Source organism: Stegodyphus dumicola, chromosome X1 (assembly GCF_044657685.1).
Source record: "Stegodyphus dumicola isolate Sdum_Otavi_A_Nest chromosome X1, ASM4465768v1".
Lineage (NCBI taxonomy): Eukaryota > Metazoa > Arthropoda > Arachnida > Araneae > Eresidae > Stegodyphus > Stegodyphus dumicola.
The window spans coordinates 205,056,132-205,079,604 of NC_140780.1; the positions used below are offsets into that span (position 1 = coordinate 205,056,132).

At 31.4% G+C, this 23,473-nt stretch overlaps 1 protein-coding gene across 1 annotated transcript in view; it reads right to left on the minus strand.

The window, feature by feature from the left end:
- The window catches only part of LOC118187259 (tyrosine-protein kinase Src42A-like), an 80,132-nt gene that overhangs the window by 7,222 nt on the left and 49,437 nt on the right, over positions 1–23,473 (minus strand). Inside the window, exons 2-5 of the mRNA XM_035357446.2 lie at positions 15,750–15,871; positions 13,252–13,415; positions 9,774–9,942; positions 5,145–5,303 (exon numbers count right to left, since the gene is read on the minus strand). Coding sequence (XP_035213337.1) covers positions 5,145–5,303; positions 9,774–9,942; positions 13,252–13,415; positions 15,750–15,871 — 614 coding nt within the window. The remainder of the gene's footprint in view (positions 1–5,144; positions 5,304–9,773; positions 9,943–13,251; positions 13,416–15,749; positions 15,872–23,473) is intronic.

A 23,473-nucleotide genomic window follows, 5' to 3' on the forward strand; every position in this document is an offset into this window, starting at 1 on the left:
TAAGACCTGGTGGATTTTGTGGCCACCAGGTCATAAAATCCAGGTTTTAAGGATTGGTGGATTTTATGGCACATAAGCCAACAGGTTGATTCACCAAACTTATGGTCAACGTTGTTAAACAGAGTAATTGTAAACACAATTAAAAGTTCTACCCATAATTTTTAATGTATGATAAAACCTCTAAAACCAACTAAGATCATATGATAATACATAATGTTAAATGATGTGATGAATAGCTGCATGAATTCATCACATTACTAATTCAAAGGCAAAAAATATAAAAGGCAAAGTCAAGGGTTAAATTCATCAATTCTAATGAGAATGCATTAGCGAAATAAAGCACTGAGATTTTACATAAGCTATTCATATGAATTGAAGTAATTCTTGAATTTAAACTTGCATTCCAAATTAAGATTTAACTTGAAATTAATGTAGATAATTACTGAGAGAATTAGATTTTTGTAGCGTAGTTTACATGAGATGAAATCACTTAGGGTCACGTGATACGAACCAGCGAATCAAGATGTTGAACTATGAAAGAATAGTAAATTTTTAAACTAATGTTAATGTTACTTATTATCTTTATTTATTGGCTTTTTACAAAATTTTAAACGCTATTAAAATGTTATTTAATATTTGCCTTCAAAATTAAAAATTCTTAGAACTAACATTTGTTACAATTTTTTATGTGTATACTGTATGTTGTCGTCAATAAAGTCTGCTTGGCGAGATTTGCGCCGGCGAAACAGAAAAGTACCATTAAACCATTTTAAAACCACTTCAGATTATATACAACAAACCAGTTTCTCTTGCATGTTGAAATAAATTAAAACTGACATCTTTTCAAATTAAACAGTCCAGAGAAAAGTTACAACTACTAAAAAATGTAGTTTCTTAAAATATGGATACTCTATTAATCCCTTTGCAATGGTCTGTTCCTCTACAGACAGGTGTCTCATACATGCATCAGTCCCGAATGTCACAAACAGCCGGGTGATGCACTGGTATACCGCAACTTGCATTATCTTCCAGATGGGTGTGTCATATATGCACTTTCAAATATACACACTCTTTTAGAATTTTTTAAATCACTAGATGGTGCTTAGTGTCCGATACAGTTCGCTTATTTGAACATATTATTTATCTGGTGATTCATTTAGATTAAACAAAATCCAGCCGAAGTGCAGTTCAGGCTTCACATGATATAAACACCAAACAGTTTCCGATGCTTTCAATTTGTTTTTTTTTCCAATGGGAAGATTGGGAGTGGAGCTGTGATTTTAGGAACTCTGGTTTGTATTCAGCTTGCATCTTCTTTAGATAGCAGACGTAAGTTTTTTTACAGCAGTTAAGAGAGTTACACTAATAGGGTGATATCTCACAGAAAGAAGTTTTTAATGGAAGAAGAGTGTATTCAAATTATAAAGCACATGAGTGACTATTTTGACACCGAAAAATTGTCAGAGACTGAATTGGAAGTTTGTTTTGCTGTCACCTCACAATCCAGCAGAACAATGACTACTCCATCATAAACTCGATCTATTAAGTAAAGCCTTATGAATATACTACAATAACGGCAGAAGTAAACTTAATTCAAAGTTATGTGAATGAAACCGATTTTTTTCACCATTTTTTTCGATAATCAATGGAACATAACAGTTGAAGAAACTAATAATTTCTATGAACAAAAGATGAGTGAAAATCCATCTTCATCCAAAATCAACATACTTCTGTAGATAGGCTTCAATTGAGGGGATTCCTAGCATTAATTATTCTGCTGGGAGTAATTAAAAAGTTCGACCTGAAAATGTGTTTCATAACTAATAAAACGATAGCAACTAGATTATCACACACTGCCTTCTTTCTGAATCATTCTTGCTATAATATTTAATCATACTATTTTTTTTCATATGTTTAGATATGAAAAAATTTAAAACCTTATTTAAATAAGTTTTTTATACCATTTCATGAAGATGAGTCAAAATATTTTATTTTGCATTTAGATTACAATTAAAAATTTTTCAGAATCTTTTGGTATTCTGTATTTACAATTATATTACTGTTGGATATCATTACAGAAAAAATCAAAACAATTTATAAATATTTTAATGAATTCGCTTAGTGATGCAAAATACCTCGGCTTGGGAGATCATACTTATTTGTGAGTTGCACAAAGCAGGATATCATTACATAAGAGGATTAAGTACTGATGCATATGATACACCCATCGTGAAAGGGTAAAAATGTGACCCACTGATAAATGAGCATTAAACTTGGTGCAAATGGGCTCACTCTTGGCATTTAGAAAATAATTGCGTGTAACTTGAGAGTGTCTGGTTCTAAGGTCAGTTAAAAGGAATTTCTCCTTCCGGTCTTTGGCAACCTTCCCACACTTCATTTTATGTTTTATACTTCTCAGCTTCTTATGAAGCTGAATGCCACAGTATCACCAATATTTAAATAAGATGTACTGCTTGATGACAATGCTGATATCTTTGAAAGGGACTAGTGAGGTGAACAATCCATTTAGTCTACTGAGCAGTTAGTTCCACAGCAGACTTTACTGTGATGTTTGCTAGCACATTACCTTTAATTGTTACTCCTACATGTTTGGAAATCCAGAAGTAAGGAATATGATACATGTCTGATCATGGCTTCTTAAATTTAGCTTCAGAACTCCAACAACTATTGAATTCTATGTGTCTGTAAATGTGTCTATAGTGTTTAGAGGATTAAATAAGCCAATATAAATTATGAACCTTATCCAGCATAGCTTAATATGACTGAAAGTGCAAGACATACAGTAGTCAGTTCAGAGGTCATGACTTAACAAGTGTCACACAAACATCTGCTCTCTATATGGTTGCCTACCATAACAAATGTTCTAACATGACTAATACCTTTTGACTCATCCATCTCTTATTTTGGTGCTTACTGGCAACACACTGCACAATGATACACCTCAAATCTTACTGAATGGCACTGTAGATGGATATAATTTTAACTTACCCTCGAATAATAACAATACATTTAATGATTCAGTTTACACCTAATCAATAAATGACAGTAACTGTAAGGAAAAATTTAACTATTTTTTTTTTCATCACCCAGGCAGGTTATTTTAAAGTCATTTTTCACAAACTTATCCATTCATGAAGTCATTTAGCGAATCCCCTTAGTCTACAAGTGCTATTTCTTACAAGTTAATCATGTTTACAAACAGTATTACAGGGGCATTAAAAAGATGTAGATAGCAAAGGAATGTAAATTATTTTATGTTCATAACTGCAGATGAATGCCTTGTTCTCCACTGACAGAGATTCCGTTTATTGTTTTGATATCTGTAAAGATAAGAAAATTCTGCTTTACAGGGGTATGTAGTTAAAGAAGACAACAAGACAAGTTTTTCCTTTTCTGACAAAATTTTGAATTCATGTTGTATGCAACCCCAAATCCAGCATAATTTCATTTTGAATTATTTATTTATTGTGAGACATCAAATCTATGGGAAACATGAATTCGGTTGAGTTGATTTTTTGTTTACGCTGAACACATTCAATATCCACTGAAAATCATTTAAGCACTCTCTTTTCAACTGTGAGAACATAAAATTCAAATGAGTCTTTCAAAGCTTTGAGATGCACCAGATTACTTTTTCTTGAATTGTGTTGTTTTTTCCTTTGAAGGTTTTTGCAACAGCGATGCAATCATTTTTCTCCGACATGCACTCCAATCAAATATTGTTTATGCCTTTGCAAATGTTGCAAGTTGCAAATGGCAACTGCAGTTTCCCTGTAATGCGCTGCGTTTTATATCACTCGTTTTATCATTTCCAAAAAAACACATATGGATAAAGGGAAAAAGAAATCACAATTTTAGTTTTAAAATTACAAAAATTATTCTTAAACTGAATGGGAAACTTTTTACATTAAAATATAAAAACTATTAATTTTTTTGTTAATTTTCATTTTACTTGGGATAAAATCAATCAATGTGACCATCTCAAATTATAAGCTGAATGCCAGGCTTCTTTTGTGTGTAAATTTTAAACTTCATTTACATATTTATTTTCAAAATTTCTCTTACACTTTTATTTTTCACATGAACTAAAATTACTTTACCAATTTCAACTTCTTTTAAAAAATTTTCCAACCATTCAATAATGCAGACAGGGTTATTTTGGTTGTAACAGTTCTGCAATTAATCAAAAATTGCAGAACAATGCCTCTAATGGAAGCAAGCTCTCAGGATGAAAATAAAATTACTCATTTTAAAACCCTGTTAAACATCTCATTAACTCTTGAATAGTATAAAGAAAAACAACGTTTAATATTTCTACCTTTATGGAGCTCGAAAGACCTAACTGAGTACTCGACTTTTGTCTCGAACACCACCTGGAAATTCTACAAGTTGTAAGAATTACATGACTTCTATTGCTTTCTCAGCACATCATACATGCATATATAGTATCAGTAACTTCAAAATCAACCATGATCACTAATGCAATTCTCAAATTTTATGCTTAGCATGATAAATATTTTAATGATTCTATGAGCAATATTATTTATGCTATGCTCATACCGAGAGTTTCAGGAGCAATAATTTGATGTTGTACAAATATGATATGATCATTTTTGTATATCATTAGAATCATCTCCAATTTTAAAACTTAGTTTAATGTCTGATGATATATTTTTAAGTTTTCATGGAATACTAGACTTTTTTGAGCAATGCATCAGATTAAAAACAAGTGGCATGAATATCTATCTTTAAGCCCATTGCAGGGACTTTTGAGCGGCAAACTATCAGTGTCATACATACTGCCATACTTATGTCAAAGTCACTTCTTGCCCACTCTAATAACATTAATAAAAATCACAATGTGAAATCGTACAGCAAAGTCACAAGCTTGCCTTAATACCAAGGCATTGCACAACTGTACAGCACAGCACGGTAATGCAGTGACTTTTTGTTCTGAGGAAATCGGCAATTGTATAGCCCATACAAGTGTATATACATATATGATGACTAGAAACTTCTTTTCTTTAAAGTCTTTAAAACCTGAAGAACAAACTAAAAATAAAAATCACTGAATTAACTTACTAGTTTCACTTAACACATAACATACAAATTTTAAAAAATACCTTGCAAAAATTCCAATAGGCTTCCATTTTTCATCAATTCTGTTATGATATAAATTGGTTCTTCTAATGTACATACAGCATATAGTTGCACTAATTTTGGATGGCGCAATTTCTTCATAATTTGCGCTTCTGCTAGGAAATCTTTAGGATCCATTGTGCCTAAAATAATATTTGTGTATTATTAATTCACATTTTCCTACAGTATTATTTTATATTTGAAGAACATGACTAAAAATTAAAATATTACAGGAATATATTTCAAAATTTGAGATAAACAACATGGTTCATATAGATAGTCAAATGTTTAAAGTGTAACTTTATGGCATAACAAATATAGAATACATAAACAACCTTTTTAAGATAAAACAGAGCTACAGATAAACATGCAAAACTGTTACACCATATAGGACAAAAATATCAAGTTTTAACTTATTTACATGCTATATTAAGAATTCCCTATATGCAACTGTTTATGTACCACTGAAATAAAGGTGACATACTTTGTGACCATAAATATTCCCTTTCACAGTAATAAAATATTATACTACATAAAAGTTCAATACAAGGTCAATTTAAATGCAACAATGCTTAATCAAGACAACACATGCAGCAAGTTGTAAGGCAGCAGCAAATGGCAAATTAAACGCTATTCAATTAGCAAGTGGTAGCAAACAAAATATGTCATAAATTCTAAAGTAGGGTACATGCAAAAAATACATGATTAGATTCAAGCTAACCACCTGACGTACAAGGCATACTATGCATATGTATTGTAACCATCTCAAATGAGCAGTTTGAATTGGATTATACAGATTTTGTCAAAGCAGGCGAAGGCTACTTGTCAAATGGGAGGGATAACTTTACAAACATTTAAAAGAAACTTTTTTGCATTTATGTTGCACATAAGGAAAACCCACAAAATCAAGAAAACTTCTACGCAGAAATGCATCTGCAAGGATTTGAGCAAGGGTCAAATTGCTAGTGTTCAGCAATCTTCAAAACAGACACTAGTGGGCCTGAGGCATTATTAAAAACTATCAGTGAAAGAGAATGCAATACATTTATAATTTAAGTTACAAGTGGTACTCCACTGTTATCATAAGCAGATATATATGCTTCTTTCAAAATTTCATCCCTGTTATACACACTGAATTATAATTCAGGCAGTAACTTTACCCATGAATTTCCACAATTATTTTCATAAAAGTAAAATTCTCAAAATTTCAGACATTTTCTTTTAAGTTTTAAAAATTTCTATCATAACTGTTAGAACATTTTGTTACTGTAAGAGTTTTTATGCTATTTCCCATAAGAATTTAATTAAAAATACACTGCAAAGTAATCACATTCCAAAATCTTTAGTTAGTGTAAATTTTGCTTAATTTCTAGAATATGAAAAGTTATTTTCTGAAGTAATGTATAAGTCACCCACTTTTATTTGTCAATGTCAAAAAATCCCTTTTTAAAAAAATATGCTACATATTGAAGAAATCTAAGGTATGTATTGAATAATATTTAAACACTAATTAAAACATAATTTTTATGTAAAATAATGGTGTTGAATGTCTTAAGAATTTGATAGATTTATAAATGCAAACTTCAGTTACATAATTTAGTTACCTCTTAGTCAGTTTTGTTACTGTTTCAATTCTGGTAGAATTTATAACCCCTTTCTGAAATGTTAATATAAATTATTAATCATTAGTAAATCCCAAGATAATTAAGTTTTGCAAATTTTTACTACATATCCTGTAAATTTTTCTTTCTTTCCATAAAAATATTACTATCCTAGTTCTAATAAAGCCAGAAATAACCAGAAAATAAAACTATAGTTTACATATACAGAACTTTTCAACTTCTGAAAAGGAAAGGAATAGTAAAACTACTGATATTACATCAAAAATAGCCAGCTGCACCAAAAATTAAATTATTTTCAAAATGTGAAGATTTCACTCGAGCAGTTTATTCAGTCTGATGACATGAGACAAGCCACTCTTTTGGAAATTTCTCCCCACTCCCCTGCAGAATTAAGACAAACAGATAAATCTGTGGAAGACATCTAATATACACAAAAAATAAACAGATATTGTCTTAGAAGACAAAATTAAAAATCTGATATTGGGTCAACAGATCTGTTGCATCACAAAAGTTTTTTTTTTTTTTTTTATTTAACCAACTTTTATTCTCTTCACTAGTGTAATCCAGCTGAACATTACAAAACAAAACTTCTCAACACTACTGAACACACCAAAAGAAGTATGTAAATTATAAAGTGCTTATACAAACCAATCAATGGAAATGCCTTTAATCGAAAACTGAGGTAGTGAATGCTGGCTTAGTAGGTAATGCGGCTGACTCGCGCAAGACTCAGATTGATGAGCTCTAGAGTATATGGTAGCTGTTATACACAGTTTATTTCCTTGCAGTTTAAGGACTTGCTTACTTTTAGATGATTTATTATGCTTTGTGCTACCAATGTTTGTTACCAACAGGAATGTCTTATGTGAAATTTAATTACTTGAAGTTTGATCTAAGTGACAACTTGATTTTTATGCAGCATTTCAGACTCAAGACTGCCCAGAGCTCATCTTGTACCTTCTGATGTCATTGCAATGTTACAAGCGGTCACTTCTCTATACAACCTTTAATCTCTTCCCATAGGAAGAATTTTGCATAGTGATTGAGATTCTATTTTTCGAAGCCCTTACAGGCATTACTTGCTAGAGCGAGAACAAATGCAAGATAAGCTCAGTTAAAAGTGGAACCAGGAAACTGGACATATTAACAGAATGATACTTGTTGACGACATGCTTTGTATATATCTTTCCTATATTCAAGGCATCCCAAACATCACCTTACAAGATAAAACTTGGCTCAGTCTGAATGCATTAAAAGGTACACAACAGCCCCTTGACTTACAAATCCTCTAATTTCACATCAGTACTTACGTATTATCGCAACCAGATTGGTGCGATTTGTAAGTTTGAGTAAAAAAGTATGAATAGAAAGAAAATGTACATTTATTAATTACAGATAATTTTTAATACAGTTTTTTATATTATTTTGTTTTAAAATATAAAATAGCAATTAAACCCTTCTGGTTTCGAATTTGAATAAGTTGCAGAATTATTTTTTCGGCAGAAATCTTTTGGCTATTGCTTTTAGCACTGATTGAAACCGCTGTCACAAATGAAATTCGGCTACCTTCAAACCAATTTCCGGTTCTCATACCCAAATGTTGATTGCACTCTTCAACGTTACATTTCCACAAGATTTGCTTTCCACAATACAGTTTCATTTTATGAGAATTTTTACAAGTACGTTCGTTTGGTATAATTCCATAACCAGTAAGAAAAATAATTTCTTTACGAAAAACTACGTATAACACGTAGGGTTGCCATATTTGGCGATTGCAGGGTTGCCAAATTTGGTGATTAATGCGAATTTTGGCCTGGTTGCGTTAATACGTAAGTACCTTCACACCTGTCAAGCACTTGTAAGACATGATGCTGAATACTTCCATTTTCTACAAAATGAAGATGAACTATGAGACCACATTAACAATGTCTGATGCTCGTTTTTAATCCTTTGCAGCACGGTGTGGCAGGTCTGGGTACACCTAAGAATTTCTTTCTGTACGCACAGAGAACTGAATGAAAAAAGATTTGAACCTTCTTTATTTATAGTAGATGGCAGCTCAACACAAAAAAGTCCATATATTTTAGCCATGTTTATTTTTTTTTTAAGACCCTCATTTTTCAAAGAAATCTTCCAGATTTTTTTTTTTAGGGTATAAAAGGAATTGTTTGAAAGGAAATTTCTATGTTATTTTTTTTGGCTGTATGCTAATATCTTTATTTTATATTAGTTTTAAATTTTTACCTTGAAATCTTGTCTAAAATTGAAAGGCAAACCAAGGTGTTCCCAGACTGGGCTCATTGCGAGTCTAGATCACTGAGAGGCAGCTGTATCTTTGTTTCTCTGTAGATCATTGGTCAGCTCATTAACATAGAAAGGTGCGTCCGCATCTTTTTTTTTTTTTTTCTTGGATGAGAGGTTTGGTTATCAATTAAGAAATCGTTGGGTGATTTTCTGAAGATCAAGGATAATTTTATCAGTTAGCTGTTTGGTTTTTCACTAGAGCAGTTCTCTTTCACTTTGGTTCAAAGAAGCTTTCTTAGCGTTACATTTAATAGGTTTCAGTTGTAGGCATTTATATTTTTATTTTATAGTTTACAATTTCAAATTGTAGATATTATGCATGTTAGAGGAGACATGAGGATCTCTACTTTCCTATCCTACCATTACATTCCAGCTGAACAAATTTTATCTGTCCCCAGGTTGCGAAGATATTACAATTACAAACATTTATGCCTTATCTGGGATCGAGACCTGAACAAAACATCGCAGGATTCAAGTCATTCTCTTCTCTCCTAACCACTATATCATCTGGGAAGGCAACAGACCATAATAAAAAATGCAGCCATAACAAAGAAAGAATTAATGGCACTTAAAATTCTCTGTCTATAATCAACTTAATTACTAAATAAGGCTCTTATAAAAGAAGCACAAAAATCAATTTTGACAGTAATTTACATGAATAATAAAGAAACTAATAACAAGTAATACCTGTTTTCAAAGTCTTAATTGCAACAGGAGTAGTGTTGTTCCATAGACCTTCCCAGACTTCCCCAAACTGGCCTTGGCCTAGTTTTCGAACAAATTTTAGAGAACTACGATCAATTTCCCACTGATCCTTAGTACTGTGTGAAAGTCCACCAGTAGTTGGTTTCTCAACCTTTATTAATGAAATCATTCATGCAGATTAACATACTATATCAACACAAATAAATACTTTAAATTACACAGATCAAAAATACTTAGTGGTAAACATAAAATTGATTTGCATTATTTTTTTAACATACTAAGTGTCTCAAAATGTTGTTTTTACAGTCTTAAGTACTATTTTTCAAAATAAGTGTCCTAACATTATAAAAGGAGAAAATTTTCAGTTGGATTCTTGAATGAAGGGTGATGAAAAATTACTCCTCTTGCTTTCAGCCTGGGACAAAAATTAAAATTTAGAAGCGTGGGCCATCAAGTACAATGAGTTAAATTTCCACTTGTATAACAAACCTACCATCACCTCCAAACCTAGCTGTGTGTTAGTGCATAAGATGAAAAGGCCTTTCATCATAATCTGGAGTTATGGAAAGCATGGTCAAGATCTTTTAATTATTTTACATTTTACTCTTGTGTTTGATATGATGATAACCAAGTTGATCTTATATGAAGATTAAGATCTGCTTCATTGATTCTACCTACTGGAATTTTTTTAATCTCAGGCTGGACAAAGTGGTTCATTTGTACAACTTGATTTCAACTTAATTAGCTCCAAATTTTAACATCCCAATTAAAGTTCATACACTAAGATTTACTGCAAAAGAATGAGAGTGTCACCTTCAGTGAAAGTCTATACACTTCTGTCACTGCATGACTGACCTATGATTAGATAATAGTGGTGATTTTACCATGTTTCTTTTCTTCATAGTGATTGCCAAAATTTGAAAAACATGCTAGTGAAATTTATTTAGTGTTTTGTTCATTACAAACATTTACTCAAAATTGGTGTGGTGTATTTAATTACGGCAAAGCACACGAGGGCTATCTGCCTAAAGGGAGGGATGCCTTTCGTGGAGGACTTTCTAAGGGAAACTGGCTCGTATACACGTTACACATGGGGAAAACCACGAAAACGCCCATGCAGCCAGCCCGTTCGCGGGATTCGAACCTCAGACCGAACTACCAGTGTTCAGCGTCTTTACCGCTCGGCCGCTGGTGGGCTTACTCAAAATTGTTCTACAGTACTATCCAGACATTCAACATTTTTCTTAACTTGTGAAAATGCCCTTCACAGAAGTAAGAATGCCTAGGAGAAAATGGTCAACTGCATGACTGTCACACATTTCATATAAAATGTGAATATTTATTATATTTTAGAAAGCTACACTTCCAATCTTGAGGTATGACCTACTGATCATCGTTCACATTTTGATTACTTTCAGCTACTTTACACACTTGCCAATACTAAACATCTAATATAAGATCACTGAATTCAGCGATATATTAGATGACTGATGCTTTTCTCGGAAACTGATGCTCGCGTTTATCGTTATTGCTTTCTGATGCTTTTCTCAGTTTTGGACAGCAGCTGAGTATATTTCCACAGGACTAAATCATTCATTCAGTTTGAAATTAACTTCATACCTAGCTTTAAAGTGGTATCTGATTTAACCAACTTAAAGAGGATTGCCTAATTTTACATAAGTGACACATATTGAACACTCCCTGATGAAAAGCAGTTTCTAAGCTTACTTTTCAATGCTTTTGTTTTTCTCTTTCTCTTTCAATTACACACACCAAAAGAGAGTGTACAGGCATGGGCATGCACACATAATCAACCATACACTAAAACGAAAGGATCAATAAAAAATGGTTATTTTGATAAGCAAAATGCTTGATTGATCTTTTTAAAAGTATTTTTCTGTGAGGTAGCCTTAAAAACAATATACATACTATTAAATCAAAGTTTTGAATGTACAACTTTGCTTTATGTTTTAGAAGTTAATATTAGTATTAAATCAATATGTGAAAGGAAAAAGATAAAAGATTCTTTTAGCTGTCTACTGCCCACACGGTATAGTGGTTAAGGCAGCCTACTGTTGTACTGAAGGGCCCGGGATTTGAATCAAGAAGGAATGGCTGTAATTGTCTGTTTTTTTATAGGAGATAATGGTGGTCCAACTATTTAGGTGCTCCAACAATAAAGTGGCCACCAATTTCGGTCTTAGTAGTGGCCAAGCCTAAGTCAGCTAAGTGCCTGCCAATGGGGGAGGGGATTCAGCTATCTGCAAATTAGAACTTAGCATAATTACTATTTCTGTAATACGCTTTTTGAAATTTAGAAAAACTGAATTTTTTATTTCATATAAAGAATGGATGTGCAAGATAAAGAAAAATCCCCAGAGCACAGAAACTCCAGTAAAAAAGAAAAAAAAGATATAAGTATAAAATTCTAAACAGAACTTTAACCCTCTGTATACAGTGAACATAAAGATGTAAGACTAAATGACTGAATGAGATGGTAAGATACAAAAAGAAATTTTATAGACATATGGCTACAGGGAACTAAAAAAAATATTCTGGTAGTAACTAAATTGTTGATTCTTCCAGATGCTAAACAAAAATTTTAAAATGTAAAAACTGCTTTTCTTTTACTGACTATGATTTTCAATCTGTAACCACTGCATCAGACAGGGAGCTGAAGTTTGAGAATAGTTTACTAGTATGAGAATACTAGGAACTTAAAAGTTATCAACTAAAGAGCTTTTAAGTCATTTTCTTTTTTTCTAAACAATGATGCTGAACATTCAGAAAATCTTATGATGTGGAACTTTCGGAGAATGTTAAAATTTACATCAAACAGCAAAGCAGGTGAAGAAAATGAGTACGTGAATGAAACTGAATTTACAAGATCTTCAATAAAAATAATTAGCACATTTGTAACAGCATGAACCTGTCTCAAATTTGATGGAAATACACTAGAAAAATGTTCTTCATTCCCCAAAAGATCAAAAACACAGCAAAAAATGTAGTAGTAAAAATATTTTAACCATACAATATAGAAAAAACATTTCTTTTGCAAAAATTGAGTGTAATACATTTCAGTGAAATGGAAGCATATAAGTATGTACATATTTTTAGTATTAATATTTGATTTATTTCAACAGATATCATTTATAATTACAATATTTAGGACTGTAGATGATACAGAATATCTAACATTCTCACCAAAACAGTAATTGGATATAATCTAATTATTGTTTTGTAACAATAATGTTATGTAATTCTTTTACAGAATTCTGCAAGTTTGTTGCAAAGAAGTCTGACTGGCCATTTAAAATCACATGGGGACATGAGAACATTCTGAAGATAAATCTTAAGCATAGAAACTTTATCATGTAAGCTTTTAAAATAAAATTAATTTTAATAACTTTTTACAGATCTTGTTACCTTTAAAATGAGTTAAGAGATAATTTGTCAATACCTGAACACAAGGTTTCCTGAGATTGACACAAAGACCATCCGCATCTTTGCTGTAATGCTCAACTAACTCTTGAAGTGTGCGAAAAGTTGTTCTTCTAGCAATGAAGAATCCACCTTCATCTAGCTGGCGAATGCGATAATGTTTTACAGTATCACCATCTTTGACTGTAATTTGAAAATATACATATTTTAGTCACATGTAATTTAGGTGTATCAATAATTGTTGATGTGCAAGCTCATTTATTATAGCAAAGTATGCAAGGACTATCTACCTTAGGATAGATGCCTTCATGGAGGAATATTTAAAGCAAACTGGCTTGCATTCATGTTAGTTATGAACAAAACTACATGCATGTAGCAAAAAATTCCATGAAACCAATTCTTCCATAGGAAGGTAAATCTGGGGTATATTACTAGTGTTCAGCAATTTTTCCAGTTGCCACTTTTGACCCATAATTTGTGCAAACATCTTTCTTTATCATGCAAGAGAATGCTACCTAACTGTCATGATATTACAGTAATAAGCTATATCAGTCTAAATTATATTCATTTGCATTATACAATATATTTCTATATTCTAAAATTTAGAGATCAAGAATACCATCAAAAATCATGATTTTCTGTGCTTTCAGTTTTATAATATTTCTCCTTCAATTCACGAACCAGGATTTGTGGCACAATGAATTAAACTGCATCCATAAATTTAAAAACTGTTATTAAGTACAACTGCTAATATTCACATTTTAGAAAAACACTTGATGAAATCTCAACTTTTTTGAACCTGCTAGCATTTTTAAACTTCAGATAATCACATTTTTATAATGATTGTGAAAGGAAGTTCTGCTTCCTAAGATTATTTTCAGCAATTCTGGTTCGTTAATTGGAATAAAATACTCAAAGGCTGGCCTCTTTCATGGAGACATTTTAAGAAGGGAGTGTCAGTTGATTATAGTAAAGTCAGCCTATTCATATGCAGGAAAACAGCATGGAATTCTAGATCTTTAAAGATAATTTACACAAAATTATTGCTGTTTATATATACAGAAACTATTTCAATTCATTACAGCTTACATGTTTGCTGCTGATATGAGTCATTTCAAAAGAAAATGTGAGCTGAAAATGCAGAAATAAAAGCACAGATTCAATCAGTGATAAAAACCAGCTTCTCAAAACTGCTCACTTGGATGAAAAGCAGCCTAAATGGCTTTTCAAAATGTAATTAGATTTTTTTCAAATCTACAGATAATAAAAATTCTACACATATTGGACTGTGCATGTCAGTTTGCTTTACATGTAAACGACATGGCTAACTTATAATTAACTATTCAATACTTCTGTATTGGCAGAAACTTTAACATTTGTGGATAAAAAACCTGAAAGGCAACTATAGAATATTTATACCATCAAAGAAACAAAAGTATACAGATAATGCAGATTTTGAATACCCAAAACACACACTCTAGATAAATACAAAAATCAAAACTTTGAGAAAGGAATTTTTTTTTCCAAAATAAATCATAGATCTCTGGTGCCAGATTATTTTTGCTGCTTGAAGAAAAGGAGCTCCATGGTTGTCTCTATCAAAAAGCATTTTAATTTACAATTTAAACATTAATCTAACACTGAATTTTGAAATTTAAATTTCTACCTGGCGTGCTTCTTTTTTATATAAATTAACTTTGGATATTTATAACTTTACTCAACATTCATTAACTTACACAAATAGCTGAAAAAAAAAACCTTTTACAAGAATTTATTACAGTCGGTAGATTTTTATTTTGTGCATTTTAATGGTTTTCACAAATGAATGTTAAAAATAGTAATACATAAAAAGCCTATGTTATGTAAAGTTTAACTGTCAATGGCCACTGACAAAACTGAATAACACATTTCTAGAATGAATTTTGTTATAATAATAGAAATAGTCTGCATTTTATTTCACTATACACATTCAAATTTTGATTAAAAATGTACATAACGTGATACATTGCACTTGCTACACACAATTGCAATTAAAATGCTATTTATAACATGCATAACTAATATCAGGTAAAAACATTTCTATCAACAAAAAATATCAAACCCTTATTGCTTTTTTTTTAAATAGTCCTATACAGTCTTTTTTTAATTGATATTAATTAATTTTTTTGTTTTTAAATCTTAAGACAAGCATGTGAGATTGATTTCTGTGGCAAAGTTTCTCGGTTTACAATTTTGACATGTTTATGAAAACATTTAGCAAGTGCCTGGACAACATACACTGATGTATGCTTTAATAACAAACTTTAAAGTCATATGAACTGAACTCAGATATAAACCAATCAATCTGTTGCTAGTACCTAAGTATTACTCATTTAGACAATATGGAGTTAAGGATAATCGAATAAACAACATTTATCTAGACATGCTAGGGTGACATCACAAATAAAGGTACATGTGGCTGACATAAAACTATTTTTTTTTTTTGTATTGTCTCATACTAAAAAGCAATTATCTCACCTGAAAGTGAAAAGTCATTGCGACGACTTTCACTATCACGAATTAAGAATGCTCCATGCTCATTTTCTGCTAGGAGTAGTTTTTTTTCTGCTTCTATCCTCTTGATCTTTCCAAAATACCATCTGGGAAAGCAAATGAAAAATTCTTAATTTAATCAGTTTTACAAAATTAGCATCTAATGCTAAGAATTACAAAAATTACATAAAGTAAGCAAAAGTACCAAGAGGGGAAAGTAAAGTAAGCGATTTAAATTTACTCACACTGAGTATATCAAGATAACACATATTTAATAAATGAGCTATATGCAACTCTCCTTTAGATTTCCTCAAAAGAAAATGACCCTTAAAACCTATCAAATTCAGAAACAGGGGCTGCAATATTTTCCAGAAGTTCCAGTCCATTTCTCAAGATACTATCTTCAACTGAGAACTTGAGTTAGATGCCAAGAAGAAATCCATTATTAATCCCATTACCAAATAAAGACTTTTGATACTCATCTAGTTTCCTTCCAAATGGCTCAGTTATCTGAAACAATTTGCTCACTGAGAAAAATGCTATGCACAGAAATACATCTTTCAAAAGTGGGTTTATGGAAGTGTGTCTCTAGGTAATGCTGCAGGTTGCTTCTGTTTTTGCCAAGTCTAATAGCTTTGTTTGGAAGATTGTTATGAATCAAGTTCATAGAGTTAGGTCTTATTCCTTAGATATGTTTGCTTTATGTACAACAATGAAGCTTTGATCCCCAGAGTGTAATAGTAAACAAAGCTTCTCCTTTCATTTTCTGATAAAGAGTTTCTTTTAGTCATAAACATGTAATCTCAATAGCTCCTCCAATTTAGGGGTGAAATTAGGATCTTAGGAGGTATTTCATATGTTTTATTATACAATGCACTTAAACATATATTTACTGTCATTTAACAAATAGTCCAGGTTCAACCAGGTCTGTGAATATATTTTTAAAAAGATGTTCAAATAACACTAATGAAACAATTTTACCTCCTGTTCCCTAATGTTAAAAAGCATATCTTTTGAGTTACGGTTCTTAAGATGAAAATGGGAACAAAACAAGATTAGTTATTTCTTAAATTGCTACAAATTAAAGCAATTAGTTACATAAGAAGCTCAATAATGGAAAAAAAGTGGTTTAAAGAGTACCTCCTCATTAACTTAACATTTCGACATGCTGCAAAAGTTATTTACCACCAAACTAAGGCATTAAAAAGAATATATAACTTACATGTATTATTTACAACAAATTATGATAAAACTAAAACTACACTATAATACCTCTTCTTTCGATGTAATAAACGGACCTGCACAATGTGGCCTCAAGTGAAAAAGATATACAAAGTGTCTTGGTTGAGTATCCTCTCATACCTAGTGGTTGTGTAAAATATAAAATGACACATTTACTAAAATATGTTTATCAAATAAAAACTTTTTGACCCTGTTAGAGTTTCAGTATTTTGAAACACCTGAGTATCATATGAATTTAATTTTAAGAAGTGCTTGTTAATCATTATTTCTTAATTCTTCATATTTGTAAGCCAGAGCAATAGATTTTTTTCTGATGTATACATGTCCATAAGCCTAGAAAACAGATTTTGGGTGACAAGGTCAAAAAGAATCAATAACCAATTGTTGTTGCATATAATATTCATTGCCAGAAGCAGAGTAGGCTGCCATGAAAGTCTTGACATTTCTGAAAAGGTTAGACAAGATTAAGACTAATCTGACTTTGAAAAATCAAGAGGCAATCAATATTTTTAGCAAGATGTGATTTCTTCAAAAGTGTATCAATCAAGCTTCATTCTTACATTTGATATGTTCTTATCCATGGCAAACAAGAGGTTCTTTAACATGTAAAAAAAAAAATTATTATATTCAATCCACAAAAATTTTTTATTCTTTAAAACATTAATAAATTGCAACAAACATTGGCTCTTTAATGTGTCAGAGTACGATTTTACGATTACTTTTCCTATGACTCTGAAAATGCTTTATGCCGTTAATTTTATCTTACATGCATCATTCCAAAACCTTTTATGGTTTTCAATGCATTGATCAATCTGCACAGGGAAAAAGTGGGTGTTGCTGTTCAAAAATTTCAAAACTTTTCAACTGTCACCATAATTGTGAGAGCTCTATTGTTTTAATCACTGCAAACTTGAGTGCATACCTTTAAGTAATAATATCTGAAATTTCATTTAGATTGGTTGAGCGGTAGACCATTAAAGGTTCCTACATCGAGGATAATTTTTATGACCACACTCTACTTTATTTTCATGTAACATAATGCTCAAACTATAAGCTGTATTCAATCGTTACAATAGCAATTCATTGATGCAAAAAATATCTTTTTCTATTCCCACTATATTAAAAAAAAACTTATCTGGCATATACTTAATCTTCAATAATTCATTCCTACTGTGCAAAACTGCATTCATTTACAAAGAGAATTTTCCTATATTTCCTTCTCAATAAAACTCAATGCAGAGAAAGTTACTCTTCTATTAGCAGGACCCGATTCAGAAGTGTATGCATGTAATCACATGCATATGCATATACATACATAGATAAATGCATACATGAACACATACATTTCTGGACCTGGACCTGATAACAGACAGCACCAAAAGTTAGATATTCGGCCCTCTTACCAACTTTAACTCCCAGAATTGAAAAAAAAAAAAAAAAAAGTTTGCCCTCTAAGATGGAACCAAAACCAGATACAGCTCCAAGAGGAATATATACACAAATCAACTGAGCGAAAGTAGGTGGCATTTATTTAAACTAACAGCACCTTAAGGAAATCAATGCAAAAATTTAACGTGTTATCTGCACGAAATTCAACAATGCAGGAAACAAAAAAGTAAATTATCCCTTTCTGGCACGCTACTTTTTAAAGTTTGGAGTTTTGATAAAAAAAAAAAAAAAAAGGTAGGCCATCTAATTAAGCCTAAAGGAGTACACAAGTAAAATTCTGTGAAGATAGCACTCATCATTTTAATTCTGTGGATGGGCCCAAAGTGGCACAGTGATTGAAAAGAGCTTTGAAAAGAGTGCTGAAACGAGCATTGTTGTCAATGAACTGACCGATGAGATGCGGAGAAACAAAGAATACAGACTCTCAGTTGTCCTCGGTTATCGGCGAGCCCGGTCTGGACACACCTAGGGTTCGCCGTTTGATTTTAGGCAAGATTTCAAGGTAAAAATTTAAAATTAATATAGAATAATGAGATTAGCATACAGAGAAAAAAATAACATAGAAATTTCCTTTCAAACAATTCCTTTTATATCCTAAAAAAAAATCTGGAAGATTTCTTTGAAAAATGAGGGCTTTAAAAAACTAAACATGGCTAAATTATATGGACTGGTTTGTGTTGAGCTGCCATCTACTATAAATAAAGGTTCATAGTAACCTATAGTAACCTATAAATCCTTTTTCATTCAATTTTTCTGTGCGTACAAAAGGAAATTTTTAGGTGTGTCCAGACCGAACACACTGTGCCGCAAAGGGTTAAGACATGCAATCAGAAACAAACTGTACATGACATTACACACTGAGATCATTGCTTTTTTTTAACAGATTTCACAAAATATTTCTAACACATAAGAAAATTAAATCATAAAGAACTAATTTCTCAGAAAATTACTTTTTTACAGTAAAAATGAAAAATGTGATACAAGCTTAGATAAAATATAATAATGAAAAGTAAACCCTTTCCAGCGCAGTGTGTGCGGTGTGAACACACTAAAAATATTCCCTCTTTAGACACTGAAAATAATCGATAAATATCACAAAAACTACACTAATGCTTACTTTTAATCTCTTTTATGAATAATAGATGGCAGCACCACACAAGTAAATCATTAATGTTGAGATATATCCTGTTTTTAAAAACACTGATTTTTCAAAGAAATGTTTCAGATGATTTTTGAAATATAAAGAACATCAATGAAAAAATCTTTATATAATTTTGTTGTTGATATGCTAATCTGCCTATTCTGTACTACTTTTAATTTTTATCTTTGAAATATTGCGTATAGTGAAGCCTTCAGTGTAGTGTGTGTTCGAACTGAACACACTGTACTGGTAGCACCTGTCACGTGGCCGTGAGTCACAAAATCTGGTCTAGTGCTTCAAACACAGGGGAGGCTGAAAGCGCAGATTTATTTATAATTTTTTGTTTCTGGTTTTGAAGACCCCGGTGCTTTGTTTTCACTTAGCTATTTGATTTTCAGCGAGAGCAGATCCTTTTTTTCTTTTGCTTTCATCATGCATAGTTCGCTTAGTTTTGATTTCTGTAGATTTTTATTTGTATATATATTTAATAATTATTTTTTTCTAGTCAATAATTAATTTTAAAATTGTGTAAATGGCTCAGAGTTTCCTTTTTTCTCAACGGTTTTTTTTTTTTGGGGGGGGGCTGTAGAGGAGCAGGTCTCCTCGTGGTGCACCCTGAATTATGCTAAATCTGCTACAGAGATCAGATTCTACTTTTTTAAATCATAGACAAAGTATTTTACTGTAATACGTGCTTCACAGTAATACTCACCTATCACAGCTCATGCGGCTCAGTGTACTGCCTACAATTTTTTTTCATAAAATTCCAACTTTAAAGAGTAGCATGCTAGAAAGAGTTAAATAAGATATCTTCTAGCTTTAAAATTTTCATTGGTGAAAATTTTGTCACCAGATTTAGATGATTTTTAAGAAGCAGACTAATTCAACATTTATAAGATTTGGACATTTTATTATTATAGTTTTAAATACTTCCAGAGAATAAAGCAGCTTAAATTTTCTGGAGATTACAATAATCAAATACAGTCAAAAGTAATCCGGACTCGTCGGGACTTCGGCGATTCCGGATTATCGATTTTTTCCGGATTATAGATCATCAGTTTAAATCTGGTAAGATGGCATGCAGAAATTATAAAATTAAAAATATGAAACCGTAATTTATGAAATAAAGAACAATTATGATCTAAAGGGTATCAAAATTTACAAAAAAAGCTTAATATTTATTTGTTTACTTTGTTAAACATTTCTTTCAATGTAAGTTGTTTAAGTTGCTTCGTTTTTTTCCGTGATAATACATTCTCTTTAATTCTATAAACAGACATAATTTCTTGTTCAGTTACAAAGTTCCGCTGTTCAAGTCCTGTAATTGCTGTATCTACCGACTAATTTGTCAATCGAAATTTTTTCGTTTTCAATAACCTCTGTCACTTTCTTCGCTATCGGAAGCGAATTATATTGACGAGGAATTTGATTTAAATTATATCAAAGACGGAGTACATCGAAATGAAATACTACATTTAGTAAGGAATTATAAGCCAAATAAAATAAAAACATCTGCCCTGAAGATAAGGATAGTGCTGACAGATCAACTTCCAATTCATTGCGCGCCCGCCGCGGCGTTAAAGATACACAAAGTTTAGATAAACAAACGTTAAAGTTTAGATAAACAAAGGATATGCCTTTATCCATTTTTTTTGCAGCAATTCCACTTTTTGTTTAATGAACTTCGAAATATACTTTCGCTTTGTAGATCCTTTCATATTAGTAAATATATATCAGAAATTTTATTTGACATAATCGAAAGTTCAAGCTTACTTTTATAAAACTGCTCTAACAGTCTGCAAAAAATAATAAGCCGGATCCAATTCGAAGATTAAGGAACAACGCAATCTGCAACATTAACTGAAATAGATAATTAGATAATTTTAGCTTAGCTTATACCGTCCGTTATACATTAAACGAGCACTCGTAAACGTATTTTGCGCACGCGCACAAGCTTATTCGCAGCCGTTAAGGTCTTACGCGCATGCGTCAATGCGACGCATGCGCGCAGAAAGTTTGTAGCTTTGAGGTCCGGATTATGGGTGTCCGAATTAACGACTTTTGACTGTAATAAGTACAGTTCAGTTAAGTCATATTTGAGTTTAAATATATTGGGTTAGTTCTAATGTTGTCAGTTGCTATAGCTTCAAGCGAAAAATTTCAACAGACTTAGGATAATAAAAGTTTCATTTAAGATCTTCGCCTTATTATGGAAAACCACTTAATATGACTATTTCCTCTCTACAGCAAGAATTTAATTAATCATTTACTTAAATTGGCATTATTTAAGAAAATTATTGATGATTCTGCTTTGTGAAATACAAGAAATATTAAATTATCGAGAAAGTTTGAAAATTGGTGAATTATCTTTTATATTAATTGTATCATTTAAGTTATTTCATAGCAATTTTTATTTTGATTGGGAAAAAACGCATTTTCTTAACTTTTCCACTTTAAATCTACAAACTATTATATGCATTATTTTACTGGATATAAAAAAACTACTACATTGAATTACTATAATGATTATGATATTACGATTTAAAATAGCTGACTTTTATTGACTGTATGCATAACAGTCAGATCGTTTTGTGCATTTATCTTTTTGCCTCAGATGAAAAAATATCTATGCATGGGTCTGGATTTACATTCTTGATTACAACATTTTGTATTATAGAGTTTTATTTTATTAGTAGGAAAATATATTAAAATGGATTGGTATGTATTTTTTAGAAAGCATGGAAAGGTAAACTTTTTTTTGCGAACGAGAATAATTAAATACATTCGCATTCTTAGCTGTTCTGACACCTCATACTATGGATAAAATCCTAAATCTTTTTATTATAAGGTGAGGAGTTTAAAAACATGAAATCTGTGAAAAACGACTAGAATATATATAAAGTGTCAGCCATTCAAATGCGCTTTAAATGTTCATGACGAAAATTTGAACGTCCCTTGACCCCATTAACACGTTGACGGCGGCAGAAATATTCATTGTTCTTTTCGTGCGGTGGCGCTTGAATTAGCGGTCCGTCCGTTTTGTGAATCCCCCTAGCGAAGTAATAATAACAAAAAAGAAAAAAACATTTTTAAAATTCGTACGAAGGATCCGCGAGGAAGACGAGAAAGCGATGCAAAGAAGGCTATAAACGCTTAGCAAGACTAAAAGATACTCAGTACGTCACGAATAGAGCAAAGAAAGTAACACCATATTGTGATAATTGTAAGGGCAAGCCGGTACTTTGCTCAGCCTGCATTAAAAAATTGCATGGAAAAAATAATTATTTTTAATTATACTTAATTTATAAGTTACATTTTAAGCTATTTGTTTTGTATTGAATGTTTGATTATAATGTTGAAATGTTGATGTATACTGTTGAATAATTAAAATAAAATTTTGTACTACGAATTTTTTTATATACAAGCGTGACTCATCAGTGAGTCATGCCGGCCCGTAGAACAATCAAGCATGACCTATCGGTGGGTCAGGCCGGCGTCAACGTGTTAATCCTTAAGATTTTTTAAGAATTTTTTTTTTTTTTTTTCTGAAAAATGTATTCCACATAAGATTTTTAACTTTTTTGTGTAGCCTTTTGGCTCGGTAATGGTCAATCTGAATATTATTTACAAAGGTTTTTTTTTTTAAATTACTGCAACAAGAAGCTTGAAATAACTACTGTTTATTATTCCGAGGCATAATCTTAAGAATTTACTACACATAACACAAATCTGCGGCTCACGGCCCCAAAGCACAGCTTGAAATGGTACTTAGAAGGTTGCTTTAAAAGGCGCTAAACTTGATCTGTGAATAAAATTTGGAATGCTTTTATTCCTTTTTTTATATTATTATTTTTTAAAGTCGTCTGAATATTTAATT